Genomic DNA, 14,098 nt, shown 5'->3' with positions numbered 1-14,098 from the left:
GATAAAGCAGTCAACATCCAGTAAATACTGAAATCGTCCTTTAAAACGTCCACGTTTCCCCCTCGCCCAGCCTCTCGTGTGCTGTGTGTAACGTGAGAGCTGAGCGTCTCCCTCCGTAACGTGAGGAGGTGTGAGGGGGGGATTAGTCCAGGTACTGGTCAGTGTTTAGAGGATGAAAGTCATGGTATCAGGTTGCATTCAGACCCATTGTTCAGCTACAGATAATAGCATTGCATTAGTAAACAGGCTGTTGTCTCGCTCTCGGTGGCTCTGATTATCCCGCTCCTCTTTCTGGTATTCCATCTCCACCTTAGATCCCAAAACCTTTCTGGGTTTTTTTTTGGGGTTTTTTTAGAGCTCGGCTGCTCTCAAGGCTCCACATTGTCTCCGTAATGGAAAGCTCGTGAGTTGCGTTTTTGTCTGGGTTCACCTTAATGATCTTAACCAGCGTATCACCGCAAAAATGCCAGAATGGAAATTTAAAGGCCGTCTTACCAGTGCCCGCGGAGCTCAGCAGGCTGGCCCTCCCGATGAAAGCGAGTTGCTTTTCCATTACATCTGTTGGCGTACACGGTGACATGTGCCGTACCTCATTTATCAAGAACGATAAAGACTGTGACTATTTCCCCTGCTGAACAGAAGCCGGGTGATTGCATTATATCGCCAGCGAGCTCCAAGCCATCACACATTACCTGAGGAGAAAAGTACAGGTTAAATACGACTGTGAAAGGATATTTTACCAGTTCACAGTCACAACGGGGTTCAGAAACTCACCAGTAGGTTCAAGTAATTCAGTCTGTTTGCACACAGGGTTTAATCTTTATGTCTGACCTGCTCTGTCTCCGTCTCTCTCTCTCTCTGACAGCGGTGTCGAACCTGGATGTGGAGAGTAAGCTGACGGCACATTACCGAGCTCCCTGGCATCAGCAGAGGAACGTTTTCCACCCCTCCACGCGGCCAGCATGTGTGGAAGACCTCCACAGGCAAGCCAACTTCAGCCTGTGGGCCCTGCACCGAGGTGAGGCCCCTCACTGCCGCCACGCAGATGTAAAGCCAAACAGCTGGCACTCATTCTCCCTGTGCCTCTCTCCCTCCCTCTCCCTCTTTTTTTGACATGACATTGAAAATAATAGTCTAATTTCTTCTGTTGCCAACTTTATTTTAAAAAGTCGCCTCTGGGTTAAATGCTTCCCACTGTCTTCTCGTTATTATCCCTTTAATCTGAGGTTGCTCTGCCCTCTAGTGGCCAAAATATGTGACGACACCCTGGTAGTCAGAGCAGCAGAGGATAGTGTTAGCCATCAAATGACACAAAAACAGATTATACAGGGGTGAACACAGTAATATAAACACCTGTGCTATCCAACAAATAATTGATTGTGAGGCTTATCATAAGTGTTATTTTGAAAAATGGTCATCATGGTTTCCCAGAGTCCAAAGTGACATCTTCAAAAAGCTTCTAATTTTTCCACCAGAACAGTTCAAAACTCAAAGACTCTTTATTCTTGTCAGAAATTACAAAAAAAAAAGAAAAACAGCAGCTCCTCACACTGAAGAAGCCTGAACCAGCAAATGTTTAACATTTTCACCTGAGAAATGACCGAAACGGTTCTTTAATTGTCAAAATAGTTGGCAATTTATTGTCTTTAGATTGATTAATCAACTAATCGTTTGGGCTCCAGCTATAATTTAGTTGACATTAGCGCTTGTGTGGCTCCTGTTGATGACATTGTGTGGAAATCACTTCGTCAGTCCACTTGGTGGACAAATAAGCAGGAACACTTAATGCAGTGCAGTTCAACAGAGCTAATTACACTGACTATAATGTTGAATCACCACCACTCACCACTTAACTTTGGATTTCACTGTATTCAGCCTCTTAAAGAAAAGCACATTAAAGTCTGTGTTAAAACAATACGTACAGGCTCATATGTAGGTTGAGAGAGTTAGTATGTGTTTGTGAGTTACGTTGGGAAGTTGCACACTGATCGTCTTCACTGTTTTACACGATGCTTGCTGCAGATCCCCAGAGGAGACAATCTGGCAGCAGGGAGCGGAGAGTGACCATCTCGATCTCGGCGGTGCCCCCGATGCCCATGTACCCCTCCCCACAGATTACCCCAAAGCAGGGACAGAGGGGCATAAATCTGACAACGGTGAGATGACTAACAGTAAACCGTCTTTAGATTTGTCCAAGTTTTCTTATAGGGAACTGTCACACAGTCAGGGAACCAGTCAGTCAACACATTAAAACGGTCACGTCATTATTTATCTAAATAAACCTTCCAGTTGTTACCATATTAAATCATTTTGCTTGATTAAATTACAGTTCCTCCTTTGCGCATGTCTTTTTTTTGCCTATATAACATGTAGTATATATCACATAAAACAGATGAATGACTTACTCGCTCTGCACACATTTTTTTTGATGTACTCTTGAAGTGAAATGCACAATTTTTCCCTCCAAGCAGCCGGAGAGGCTCGTTAGGGATGCAACCACTCAGTTAGCACAAACGCAGGTAAAGAGGGAATGTGTCCGTCTCGTGTTCGTGCAGAGCATGGCTGTTAAAACTTCATGTAGACTTATGTTTCATCGCCTCAGGAAGGTTTTTTTTTACAGTCAGCTCATCAACATATTTTCCATTCCTCACCAAGTTGACCCCAGTATTGTTGTTTGTTTTGTCCATGTGTACGTTTGATTTGAATATCATGCTCATCTCTGTCATTTTGTTTTGTCCTTTTTTTTATTTTACGCCCTGTGATTCAGTTCGAATCCACCCGCTCCTCCTCCCCTACCGAATGTTGCCGCTTCTCTCCCTGGAGCAGAAAGGTAGAGGTCCCTCCCTCCCTCCCTCCCTCCCTCCCTCCTCCTGAGTGCTCCTCCTAACACTTTATCTCACGTCTCCTCACCTGTCTGACTCCTTCTGATTTACATCTCTTTTGAAATGCATGCCCGCTTAGAGCAGCTCCTCTCTGGCATCCTGGCCCGGTGTGTTTGTTGTGAAACTGTAGAAGAGCGCTGCTGTAGAGTTTCACCCACCCTGACACCTCATGCATTTACAGACAGTTGTTGTTGGAGCTGATGGCAGGGCCGGGCTCTGAGCGGCCAGTATGTGAGGAATGTGTGTGCAGCTCAGGGTTTCTCTAATGATAGGGTTGACTTTTGGAAGCTTGTGCCTGTGATTACCCATGATCCTTCTGTGCTGCGGTTTGCCCACTGCACCAATCCCTGAGAGAGCCGGCAGCCTCGCGTTTCTCTCTCTGAGCTGTTTTTTTTTTCCCCCAAATATATCGTGCTTGATGCCCGCCGTGAGAAAGAAATGGACAGGGGCACCAAACACCGAACACTGCCACTCCTTTTTTTCCCCTCTCGTCCTGTCCACTCTTCCTCCCTCTCCTTCACCGTCTCTTTCTTTCACTCTATCGTCTCGCTCATCCTCCTCAAACTGCCTCTCTGTTCTTGAAACAAATCAGCTGTAAATGCTCTCCTTTTGAGTTTTTTCTCCCCCTACTAGTCGGAAGAAGTTTCCAAGGAAACCGGTTTCTTTTGTGGCCGGGGTTTTGTCAGGGTCTCATTGGTCTGCTGGGAACAGAGAGCACAAAGGCTGGAGAGCTGCCTTTAAATGGGGGGTGGGAGGTTGTTTTGGGGGGTTGTGGAGGTGGGAACCAGTTCAGCCTGAGAATCATTCCCAGTTTCTGTGCTGCTCTGTAGGAATCTCAAGGTAAGAACTCCCTAGCTGAAATTAATGTATCACTGAGGCAGAAGCAATTAGGGATCTACAGTATTTAGAAAGTCTGCGGAGGCCCGTTTGGAGAAAAAAAAAAAAAAAAAAGGATGTGGAGTTGTGGAGAAGTCTGAGGGGAGGGCCGTGCGGTGATTGATACTGAAGCTGCCGTTCAGAAGGAACGCTGCCGTGAAGTATTTCCTCTCGAATGTTTCCGGAGTCTCGTTATTATGCAGGAGAGTCACTCTGGGTGCCTCAGATTGTCGGAGCATGAGCTAAGAGTTTCCAAACCAGCGTGTTGTGACTGGAAATGACTGTTTACGCCGTTTGTCGCATCTCTGTCCCGCGATGAGTGACGGGGGACGGTCTGTTTATCTCGAGGCAGAATTAGTGTTTGTTGTGACATGTGCTGCACAGTGTGTGCCAGGAGGTTTATTGGCCTGACGTTTTTGCAAGCCTGGATACAGTCAGGCGGCCATTAACTCTTTTGGCAGGTATTTTAACAGGTTTTGAACTCTGAATTTCTTCTTTTCGCATGAGTGGAGCCTTCTATCGTCTCCTGTGCTTTCCATTCTCTTTCGCTGAAGCATGCTCTTTGTTTCCATCACTTATTGGGTTCTTTGCACTCCACATGAAACTCAGCTCCTGGAGGCGCATGTGTATTGATTTACCTCTGCTCTGACTCTAAGCAGTCTTTGCCGCAGTTTAATAAGACGCTAATCTCCACACCTAGCCTTCAGCTCTCTCCCACATAAACACTTAACCCGACTTAAATTACTGCACTCAACACGTTCCCGTTCCAGAAGCTGAGTTCGATTATTCTCAACTCTGCCGTACCTTTTCCTCATGTAATGCCGACTAACCTTAACAACCTAACCATGCAAATATCCATCTGTTCCAGGCTGCGCCCTCTGACCCCGACACTGACGGGGTGGCTCTAGGTCACCGGTCTAAGTTTCCCATCCCTAACATCCCCTCCACCCTGGACAAGCAGACTAACTGGTCTAAAGCCCTGCCGCTGCCCACCCCAGAGGAACGAATGAAAAGCAGTTCCCACGTCATCAACTCGTGTGTCATCCCCATTAATGTGACTGGTAAATTCAAAGCACTCACTGGTTTGTGTATTAATCTGTTTGCTGTGACAGGACGGAGCTGTGGTGTAGATTTGTTTAAAGTTCCTGTCCCTCAGTAATGTTATCTTTAGCTTTAGCTCTTCTTTAGCTTTTCTTAAAGGAACAGTTTGAGGAGACGCATTTATTTATGTCACAGTCAGATGAGAAGATTGACACCACTTTTATGTCTGCCTGTTAAAAGTCCAGTGTGCCAGATATAGTGGAAGTTTATGGGCATAACTGGAATATAATATTCATGATGATTTTTTTTTCTTGTATAATCCCATGAAACTAAGAATCATTGTGTTTAAGGATTTGATACAGAGGGAGCGGATCCTCTTCCACGGACTTTCACCAGTTTCATATGTTTTTAACGTTTACCATAGGAGAAGGCGAGGTGAGGGTGATAATAGGTTTTGTTGTGGAACACTATAAATAACTCTCTCAATAAGTTGAAAATGGTGAATTGTCATTATCAGGATAATCCAGATAATCGTGAATATCCTCACATGAATGACTCAAAAAAGCTGTCTAGCTCTCTGACGTACAGTCACACATAGATTTATTTTTTCATTTTGATTTCCCTAAGCCTGTCACTGTGGCTGAAGGCATTTCTTACACAATATGTTCCCCACAAAAACAAAAACAAACCAGATGTGTGTAAATATGAAAGATTCCAAACTATAACCGACAGGAAGATGAGCTCACCACCGTTTATTCATCCCTTATTTGCGCAGGGAAACCTCATAATTTATCATTACTTATTTAAGATTCTTTGTTTTTTCACTAAAGCAGATGTTTGTCCTCTCTTTGATTTTCTTTGTTGCTTGTTTGAAAAATGGTCACGTCAAGATGTTTGCAAGGAAAGAAAGCGGTTACAGCACCTAAGTTCCAATGAAACCCTAGCTTGCCAGCTCCCTCTGTTTTCAATCTTTATGCTACACTAAGCTAAGATAAGCTGTCAGCTGGTATTGGTTTCAGATTTATTGCACATGTTGAGATTTCAATCAAATCATCTAATGCCAAAATATTCTTTTAACATTTATTGTTATTGTTAGAAAGCTGTCAGAAGAAACCAGTCACACTGTGTCTTGAGCTCTCTGCTGAGTTTTAGCTCGCCTCATTAACACTGTACATTTGTTGTGTTAACTTTCCCACATCACAAGAAAGAAAATAGTATTTGCAATAAAAACTGAAGTTCTGTCATTAATTATCAAACATCATCATTATCAAAGACATTAATGTCGCCACAGACAGTCTCTCTCAACGTGCAAGTCATGCTTTTGTGCCCCGTTAACTTTCCTTCTCATGCTTTAACGCTCCGTGCATGCGACTGCGAGGCGAGATGCCGTGACATGAATGCTAATTAGCGCTGTCGAAACTGTTGAAAAGGCCTGCCGATGTTATTTACTCCCGCTCGCAGTGACTCAAAAGAAGAGTTGTGCCACGACAGTGGCCGAGTCACAGACAGTTAAGGGGGAAAAAATGCACATTGTAAGCAAAGTCCAGTGATTGCTATGGAGCTGAAAGGCCTGACCTGCTATCACATGATAGTCATAACGAATGGTGAGGAAAACAAAGAGGAAATAACAAAACCGAAGCAGAAAACAGGATTATTCCCCTTTCTTAGCTGCGTGTTTTGGATAAGGGTCAAATATAGTTTACCTTTCACAGTGTGGCAGCTCAGACATTCAGTTGAGGAGTAAATCAGGCGCCCACTTTGGTTTACTGAGCTGTGGAGCTCCATCAGATAACTGTCCTCGACTCCTGAATGCTATTTTTGTAGGACCTCTAATCTAGTTCATCTTACGAGACAGCGTGAGAGAGGTAAAGAAGGAATCGCTGCCGTTGCCACCTAACAAAGATTCCTCAGATGTCCCGTCTCTGTTGCAGGGGTTGGCTTTGACAGAGATGCTAGTGTGCGCTGCTCGCTCGTTCACTCGCAGTCTGTGCTTCAGAGGAGGAGGAAGCTGAGGAGACGGAGGACCGTCGCTGGTGTTCCCAGACAGGTGCAGCAGGACTTAGGTATGTAACTGATTGTATTACACAAATGAATGTGTGTGGTGATTCACACTGCTGCTGAGGAAGTCAAATTAAGGTGATGTTTCCTTTATGTGCTGTAATGTTTGACACATGCTTACACAAAGGGTTTAGTGTGAAGGGTTTAAATCACATGTATTTTTCCATCACAGAGAAAATGTTGCCGCTAGAAATCTAGAAAGCAGTTCAGTGTATTAAGTGTCATGGTGTGTTATAATCCACATCAGTGTACAACTTGAGGAAAGCTGCGTTATATGTCGACATGAATATGAAAGGAGGCATAGTTTCGTTTGATCTACTTTTTAAGATAATTTTAGGACATATCGTGCTTTTATTAGCCAGGCGACAGAAGAGAGATGACAGGAATTGAGGTAAAGAGAGATGACGTGCAACAGAAGTTCTCAGCTGGATTTAATTCATTGTCAGGTACTGACACAGAGAAATGTCTTTTATACGTTTGTGTTATTGAGACACTGAAAGATGGAAATAAAATGGACTTATTAAGAGCAGTAAAGTGTGCTCATCTCAGTTTTAATCTAAAGTTGTATCTGAGTTTCTTTCTTTCTTTCTTCTTGCAGATTCTGATGACTCTCCTGGCTCCAGAGAGCGGACGGTGATAGTTCATGCCAGTCCCGATATCACTCCCTCCAGTGAGGAGCTGGCCAGTCATCTCGGCACCAGAGACTCAGGTTGCCAGACGGAAGACTTTCTGATCTCAGGTGCGCCGTCTCGGAGGAGGATCAGGGCCCAGAGAGGCCAGGGAGTCTCCCTCTCCCTCTCCCACTCTGCAGGCAACATCTCGTGTCTACAGGACAGCGCCGACGCCATGTTCACCACCTCCGTGGGCGCGCACCTGCGCTCCCGGAGTCTGCCCCGAGACGGGAACAGGATGATAGACAACGGGCACAATGACAGCGATGATGAGGTGGAGCTCCCCCCCTTCGACAATGTGGACTTCCTGCCTGGACCTGGGGAGCTGATTCTGAAGGATGAAGAGAGCACAGACGACCAGGCCATGTCTGAGCACCAGCTGAGTCTGAAGTACAAGCAGCTCATGGAGAGTCCAGAGCGCAGCTGGATGGAGAGGACCAGATCACAGCTGCCCAGGAAGACCGACATGGGCAGCTGTGAGATCTCATCCAGCTCTGACACCTTCAGCAGCCCTGTTCACTCCGTGTCAGTGGCGGGGGTGCTGGGAGGACAGATGGACCACAAGGACGACCACCAGTCCTCAAGCGGGAACTGGAGCGGGAGCAGCTCCACCTGCCCCTCCCAGACCTCAGAGACGATCCCCCCCGCAGCCTCTCCACCGCTGACGGGCTCCTCACACTGTGACTCTGAGCTCTCCCTGAACACTGCCACTCACGCCAACGACGACCAGACCAGCTTCATGCTGGACCACTACCAGGGCCTCCGGACCCAGCGGGCAGGCTCCTTCTCCTCCACAGCTATGGACATATTAGAGGAGGTAGGGGCCGGCACTCCCATCGATCGTGAGTGGAGTTACCCCCTCCCAGATCCTCCGCACTCACAGGACTTCAGCCCCGAGCCGAGCAGAGAGGCTGAGAGCAGCCTGGGCTGCCCCAGCTTCACCAGCATGGCCACCTGTGAGAGCAGCTTCTCTGACAAACCTATGTCGGAGAAAGCTGACTCCGTCTCACACTACTCTGTAGACACTGAAGGCTACTACACCTCCATGCACTTTGACTGCGGTCTAAAAGGTAGCAAAAGCTTCACGTATAACTATGTAGCCCCGGGCTCCGACTGTAGCCTGTCTGAACTGAGCGGTGTCATGACTCTGGGGAGACGCTGCCTGTCTCTGAGGAAACCAAAGGCGAAGCCGTGTCCGCCTAAGAGGAGCTCGTCCTTAAGAAAAATATGCAGTGAGGGACACATCCCTGACAAGAAAGAACCAAAGATTTCATGTGGGCAGCAGCTTCCACTGTCTTCCAAGGAGAGGAACCTGCAGCTGGCATTGTCTGGCTCTCCAGGTCATCTAGAGAACTCTTCACTAGCCAGAGAGCCTCTCGTGGTCTGGGGGGTGGAGGGCTCGGCTGATCTACCCGACTTGGGCGTGTTTAGCTCCACAGATGCACATTCGTTTAAGGACGACGGGGTTGTACAGTCAGACTATGCAGATCTGTGGCTGCTGAACGATTTAAAATCCAGCGATCCTTACAGGTCTCTGTCGAACTCCAGCACAGCAACAGGTACGACTGTCATCGAATGCATCAAGTCACAGGAAAGCTCGGAGTCTCAGACGTCGCAGTCCGGCTCCAGAGCCACCACCCCCTCGCTTCCATCAGTGGAGGGAGACTTCAAGCTGACGTCTCCAGAGAAGCTGGCAGCCCTCGCCAGCCCATCCAGCGGCTACTCCAGTCAGTCAGAAACCCCCACCTCCTCGTTCCCCTCCGCCTTCTTCCCTGGACCGCTGTCACCGTCCAGCGGCAAGAGGAAGCCAAAGGTCCCGGAGAGGAAGTCGTCTCTCTCCTCGCTGTCGCTGCAGTCGTTCTCCTGCAGGGACGGCGCTGCGTCAAAGGGAGACCTGGAGCTGCCAATCATCCCTCCCTCTCACCTCGACTTAAGTGCCCTTCACAGTGCCGGAAACAAGTCTTCAGCTTACAGGACGCAGATTCAAATGCTTCACCAAAACAAACAGAAAGCCCCAGTGTCACCCAAACCTGTAGCTCCACCCAACTCGGAGGTGTTTAATGCCCATCCCATGTCCATCACGCCCACAGTGCTGCACTCAGTACAGCTCCGGTCCATCAGCAGAGATCATGAAGGAAGTCACGAGGACAGAACCGCCCCCAAATGTCCCACTGTGAACTTTACTAGCATACTTTCCAGTTGTAAATCCTTAGAGCTTAAACCTCCCCAGCTACACAACTCACATCATCACACACCCACTAAGGGGTCGTGCGAATCAATGTTTACCTCAAACGAAGAGCTGGCAGATGGAGAGGCAGCTTGTCAGAGCGAGACGAGGATCAATCAGGACAGAGAGGCTCCTTTAGAGAGTGTGACAGCAAACAGACTGGAGTCAGAGTCGTGGTTAGACATCCCAGAGAGTCATGAAGGAGAGACGTGCAGAGAGTTGGCAGAAACACCTGTCTGCTCGCAGTCGGAGCAAAGAACTGAGCTGTGTGAAGAAGAAGAAGAAGAAGAGATAAAAGCAGGTCCTCCCGTCTCTCTTCAGCACAGCTCACCCAACAGATCCAACGGTCTCGACAAAGTGCCTGCTGCCAACGGCCAATCAGAGATGCTGCAGGGGAGTCCGACCAGTAATGAGACGGAAGCAGAATATGAGATGACAGTTTCAGCCCAGAGTGCCTCTCAGGATGTTAAATTGGAGTCCACAGCAGAGACAGAGGACCACTTCAGTAAAGGTAGAGGGTCGTTGTCATATCTGTTATCAGTCTTGACATTTATGTTCACTGACAGCAAAGGTTACTGCGTGCATGTCATTTGGAATTAAATGTCCTCCTTTGTTGGACTTTAACTTTAAGATGCCTCTACACAGCCTACATAAGCAAACGAGACCATCTGCTAGGAGGTCGGCTATTTCTAGTGTTCTTGAGGCTCACCGGGTCTGATTCCAGCCCATCTGGGTCAAATAAGTCCTAAAATTAAGACAATGAAATAAAATAATGAGGATGAATTGAGGAGTCTCACAGAAGTTGCTCTGAGGTCTGACAGCACAGCACTGAACTCCTCATCATCTCTTGTCCACAGTGGCCGCCAGAAAAAAAACAGAGTTCCTTGTCGTGGCTTCAATTAGTTCATCTTCACATGCTAGAAACGTCTGTAGCCGCTGGTGTAGGACACTCAGTGTATGCAGTGAATTCTAATGTTGACTGCTTTCTGTCAGCAGACTCTACGCCCAGTGACACCACAGCGTCCCCTCAGAGTGACGAGTCGAAGCCGGAGGATGACAGCGTGTTTCTGTCGCCCACCAAAGCTCGGACCACTGAGGATCTGTTCGCCATGATCCACAGGTAAGCGCCTCTGACAGCAGCCTCTCTGTCTCTATTCTCATTTCACAGAGACTTGACTGGATTTCTTCATGTTCAGGTCCAAAAGGAAAGTGCTGGGCCGGAAGGACTCCAGTGAGTTGGTCGTGAGGAACCGCCTCACTGCTGCGTCGGGGAACACACCGCCCAGCAGCACCGTCAGCTCTCCGGTCTCACTGGTGTCGCCCTCCTCCCCCATGACCCCGCCGGGCCTGCAGAGAGTCACCGGGCCCATCTACAGGAATGTGAAGAGGTCCAGCACCTCCAACGAGGAGTTCAAACTGCTGCTGCTGAAAAAGGGCAGCCGCTCAGACTCAAGTTACCGCATGTCCGCCACAGAGATCCTCAAGAGCCCCATCGCGCCTAAATCTCCTGGAGATTCCCTGACGGAGTCGCCCAGACAGCCTGAAGAGCCCGCCTCCCCCCTGCAGCTTCCACCAGGACCAGATCAGCTCTCCAGCCCCTATCCCAAAGCCAACGCTGAGGGCTTCTCCCCGAAATCCTTCCACATGTCCGCTGCCTCCAGGCAGGGCCGCTCCAGGATCCCGCCACCCGCCAACAGCAGCCGCTACGGCATGCGCAGCAGACTGTACCCGGTGCCGATGCAGGCGATCTCTGAGGGCGAGACGGAGAACTCGGACGGGAGTCCTCATGACGACCGCTCGTCACAGGGCTCCACGTAGAAACAGTGAGAGGTGTCGAGAGGTATGATATGATTTCCTTAGTTTACAGGAAAAAACAAAAACAAAACAAATGGACCAGAATGAGTTTTAATATATATGAGATGTGCTGAGGAGGTTTTCAGAACATTAGGGATAAATCATGTGTTAATAATCATGCTTTTACTAACTGTGGCTGAGTTTCATAGCTGTTTCCTTTTGGTTATTGTGTGGATACTTTAAACGATTTTATCGGTGTTCGGAAATGTTTTATACATACAGTACGTCTAAATAATATCCTTATGATATGAATACATTAGCAACAGGGAACCAGATTATTATTATTGTTATTATTATTATTATTATTATTATTATTATTATTATTGATGAATAGAAGTGATGAGCAAAACATTAATCCAGTTCAGTCCTACAGAAAACTCCCTCCCTTCAACCCGACTACAGTATATTAATGTTGAATTTTAACTTCCCTGCTGTCAGATTTATCTTCAGAATTTTAAGAAAAACATGCCCAGTTCAACATTTCTGTCAGTATCTTGTAGAAAAAGAGAAATATATTGGATAAGCTGTATGTATTCTGTGAATACCTATGCAATTAGACTTGAAGTCAGTTGTACAGATTATTATGAAGCCCCGTCATCAGGATCAACACTGTGAGAAGCAGCAGTGGGGAAAAAATAAATGAAATGTGAAGCCTGGATGCATTTGTAGATTTTACTCAGTCCTTTTAAAAGCATATTAAGTAAAATAATATAATGAATCAAAAACTGTTTGATTTCTATTAAATTCTCATGCAATAAAAAAATTAACTAGAGGTGAGACAGGAAGCGTCAAAGCACTAACTCGACAATCTTAGGAGACGGGAGGAGAGCAGGTGTTAACATGGGAGATGAAAAAGTGAACAAAAAAGTCGGAGGTCGTGAAACAGGTGAGCTGCAAAAGAACAAGGAGGTCAAATGTTTGTTTGTTTTTTTAAAAACGTGTAGTAAAAGGTCATTTCTGGTTTGCTGACTTGGTGTGTTTACGGATCGTTGAAAGAGGCGAGTGGAAAGTGTTCAGGAGGATCTAATATGCCTTATTTTACTCAACAAGAGACGGGAAGTGACGGAGCAGCTCGGGCCTCAGCAAGTTGAGTGTTTTCGTGAGATTTTTGGGGGGTTTTGATGGAGGATGGAGGGTTAAATCTGATGATGGAACGAACAAGTTATGGAATTGGAAATAAGGCATTTTTTGTACCAAATGCTCCTCTATTTTATTCCCCGTCAAAAATTGAACCTGCCACGGTTTCGTGTTTCCTGTGTGGCAACAATTGAGATATATTTATTTTTGTAACTGGCAGAAAATCTCTGCACGCTCCCTGACTTGGTTTACACCTTCAGACAACCTACAGCTGAATTATGCAACGAATTGCTGGAGTTAATAATCACATATTTTATTCAGATGCTTATTTTGCTTACGAGAGACACATTTTTAAATCTTATTTCAGACACTGGTTTGCAGAGACAAATGGGATGAGCAACTCAATGATGTCATTAAAAAATGGCACCAACAGTCATAAGCTACAAGTGAGGTTATAGTTGTAACCCTGGCGCTCTGAGTCCCACAAGCTCACAATAATGTTATAGATACATGGTGTGTACTGCAGTGATGGACGCTCGACCATTATGCAAATAATAATAGTCTATGTAGCCATACTACCCGATGGAAGAGTCGTTCTTCTCCACAGGTACACTGTAAATATCATCTTAATTTTGGCCTTAATGATGCTCCGTATTAATGCAATGACACAAAATAACAGGGTACACATCGGGGTCGTGTGTGTGAACCTTCATTCCAACCTTTTTTTCTTTTTGTTTGTTTGTTTTTTTTTTTTTTTGCACTGATAAAGTGACGTTTGTGAAGTTTCATTTGTCTCTTGCTGTACCTGGAGATATTTATAGACCTTTACATGGAGCTGTTTGACTTTCCTTCGATAATATTCACACTCTTTAACAGTTCGCTTCAGGAGCGGACGTGATGCTTCTGCCAAAGGCTAGAACGTGCACGTTAGTGGCATCAAGCTGTTTTTTTGTTCTGTTTTTTTTTTTTTTTTTTTCCTCTGCCCATTTACTTGACTGAAAACATAAAAACTGATACTAAAGAAGAAACACAGCGTAACTTACTGTATGGTACTAGATGCATTTCACTTCACGTCAGATCAACTTCTGTGTACTGTAGGTGTCAGCTTTGTAATTTTTTTTTCTTTTTTTGTACAAACTTGTAAATACAATGACTTTTGGAATCGTCTCAAAGGTTGTTGAATTGTTTCTTAATGTAAAAAAGGAAAAAAAAGAAATGTTTTCAAAAGTTTACATTAATTTCAAAAACCTTTGTATATTTTTGAGCTGTGGAACACTTTGTCTTGTATTTATTTTTTAGTAAGCATTGTGGAAATCCCATAGTAAATCCTATCAAAGCCAAGTGCTAGCACCACAGGCTGCTTAGCAAATGTGTATAAAAGACAAATAAATGTGACTGCTTTGAAAATGGCT

General features: G+C 46.0%; 1 protein-coding gene across 2 annotated transcripts in view; it reads left to right on the top strand.

The window, feature by feature from the left end:
• Positions 1 to 14,098, top strand: part of nhsa (Nance-Horan syndrome a (congenital cataracts and dental anomalies)) — a 60,072-nt gene extending 45,974 nt beyond the window's left edge. The window contains exons 2-9 of one of the 2 annotated variants that reach the window (XM_037114899.1): positions 866 to 1,018; positions 2,023 to 2,156; positions 2,768 to 2,830; positions 4,627 to 4,819; positions 6,731 to 6,862; positions 7,456 to 10,266; positions 10,752 to 10,875; positions 10,952 to 14,098. In XM_037114899.1, the coding sequence (XP_036970794.1) occupies positions 866 to 1,018; positions 2,023 to 2,156; positions 2,768 to 2,830; positions 4,627 to 4,819; positions 6,731 to 6,862; positions 7,456 to 10,266; positions 10,752 to 10,875; positions 10,952 to 11,573 (4,232 nt within the window). In that variant the 3' untranslated portion in view covers positions 11,574 to 14,098. Of the gene's footprint in view, positions 1 to 865; positions 1,019 to 2,022; positions 2,157 to 2,767; positions 2,831 to 4,626; positions 4,820 to 6,730; positions 6,863 to 7,215; positions 7,304 to 7,455; positions 10,267 to 10,751; positions 10,876 to 10,951 lie in introns of those variants that run through there. The other variant, XM_037114900.1, reaches the window with a different exon arrangement.

This window comes from Acanthopagrus latus, chromosome 11, assembly GCF_904848185.1.
Source record: "Acanthopagrus latus isolate v.2019 chromosome 11, fAcaLat1.1, whole genome shotgun sequence".
In the NCBI taxonomy this organism is placed as follows: domain Eukaryota; kingdom Metazoa; phylum Chordata; class Actinopteri; order Spariformes; family Sparidae; genus Acanthopagrus; species Acanthopagrus latus.
Note: the sequence above shows the minus strand (reverse complement) of the source record. Positions and strands in the feature narration are given on the sequence as shown.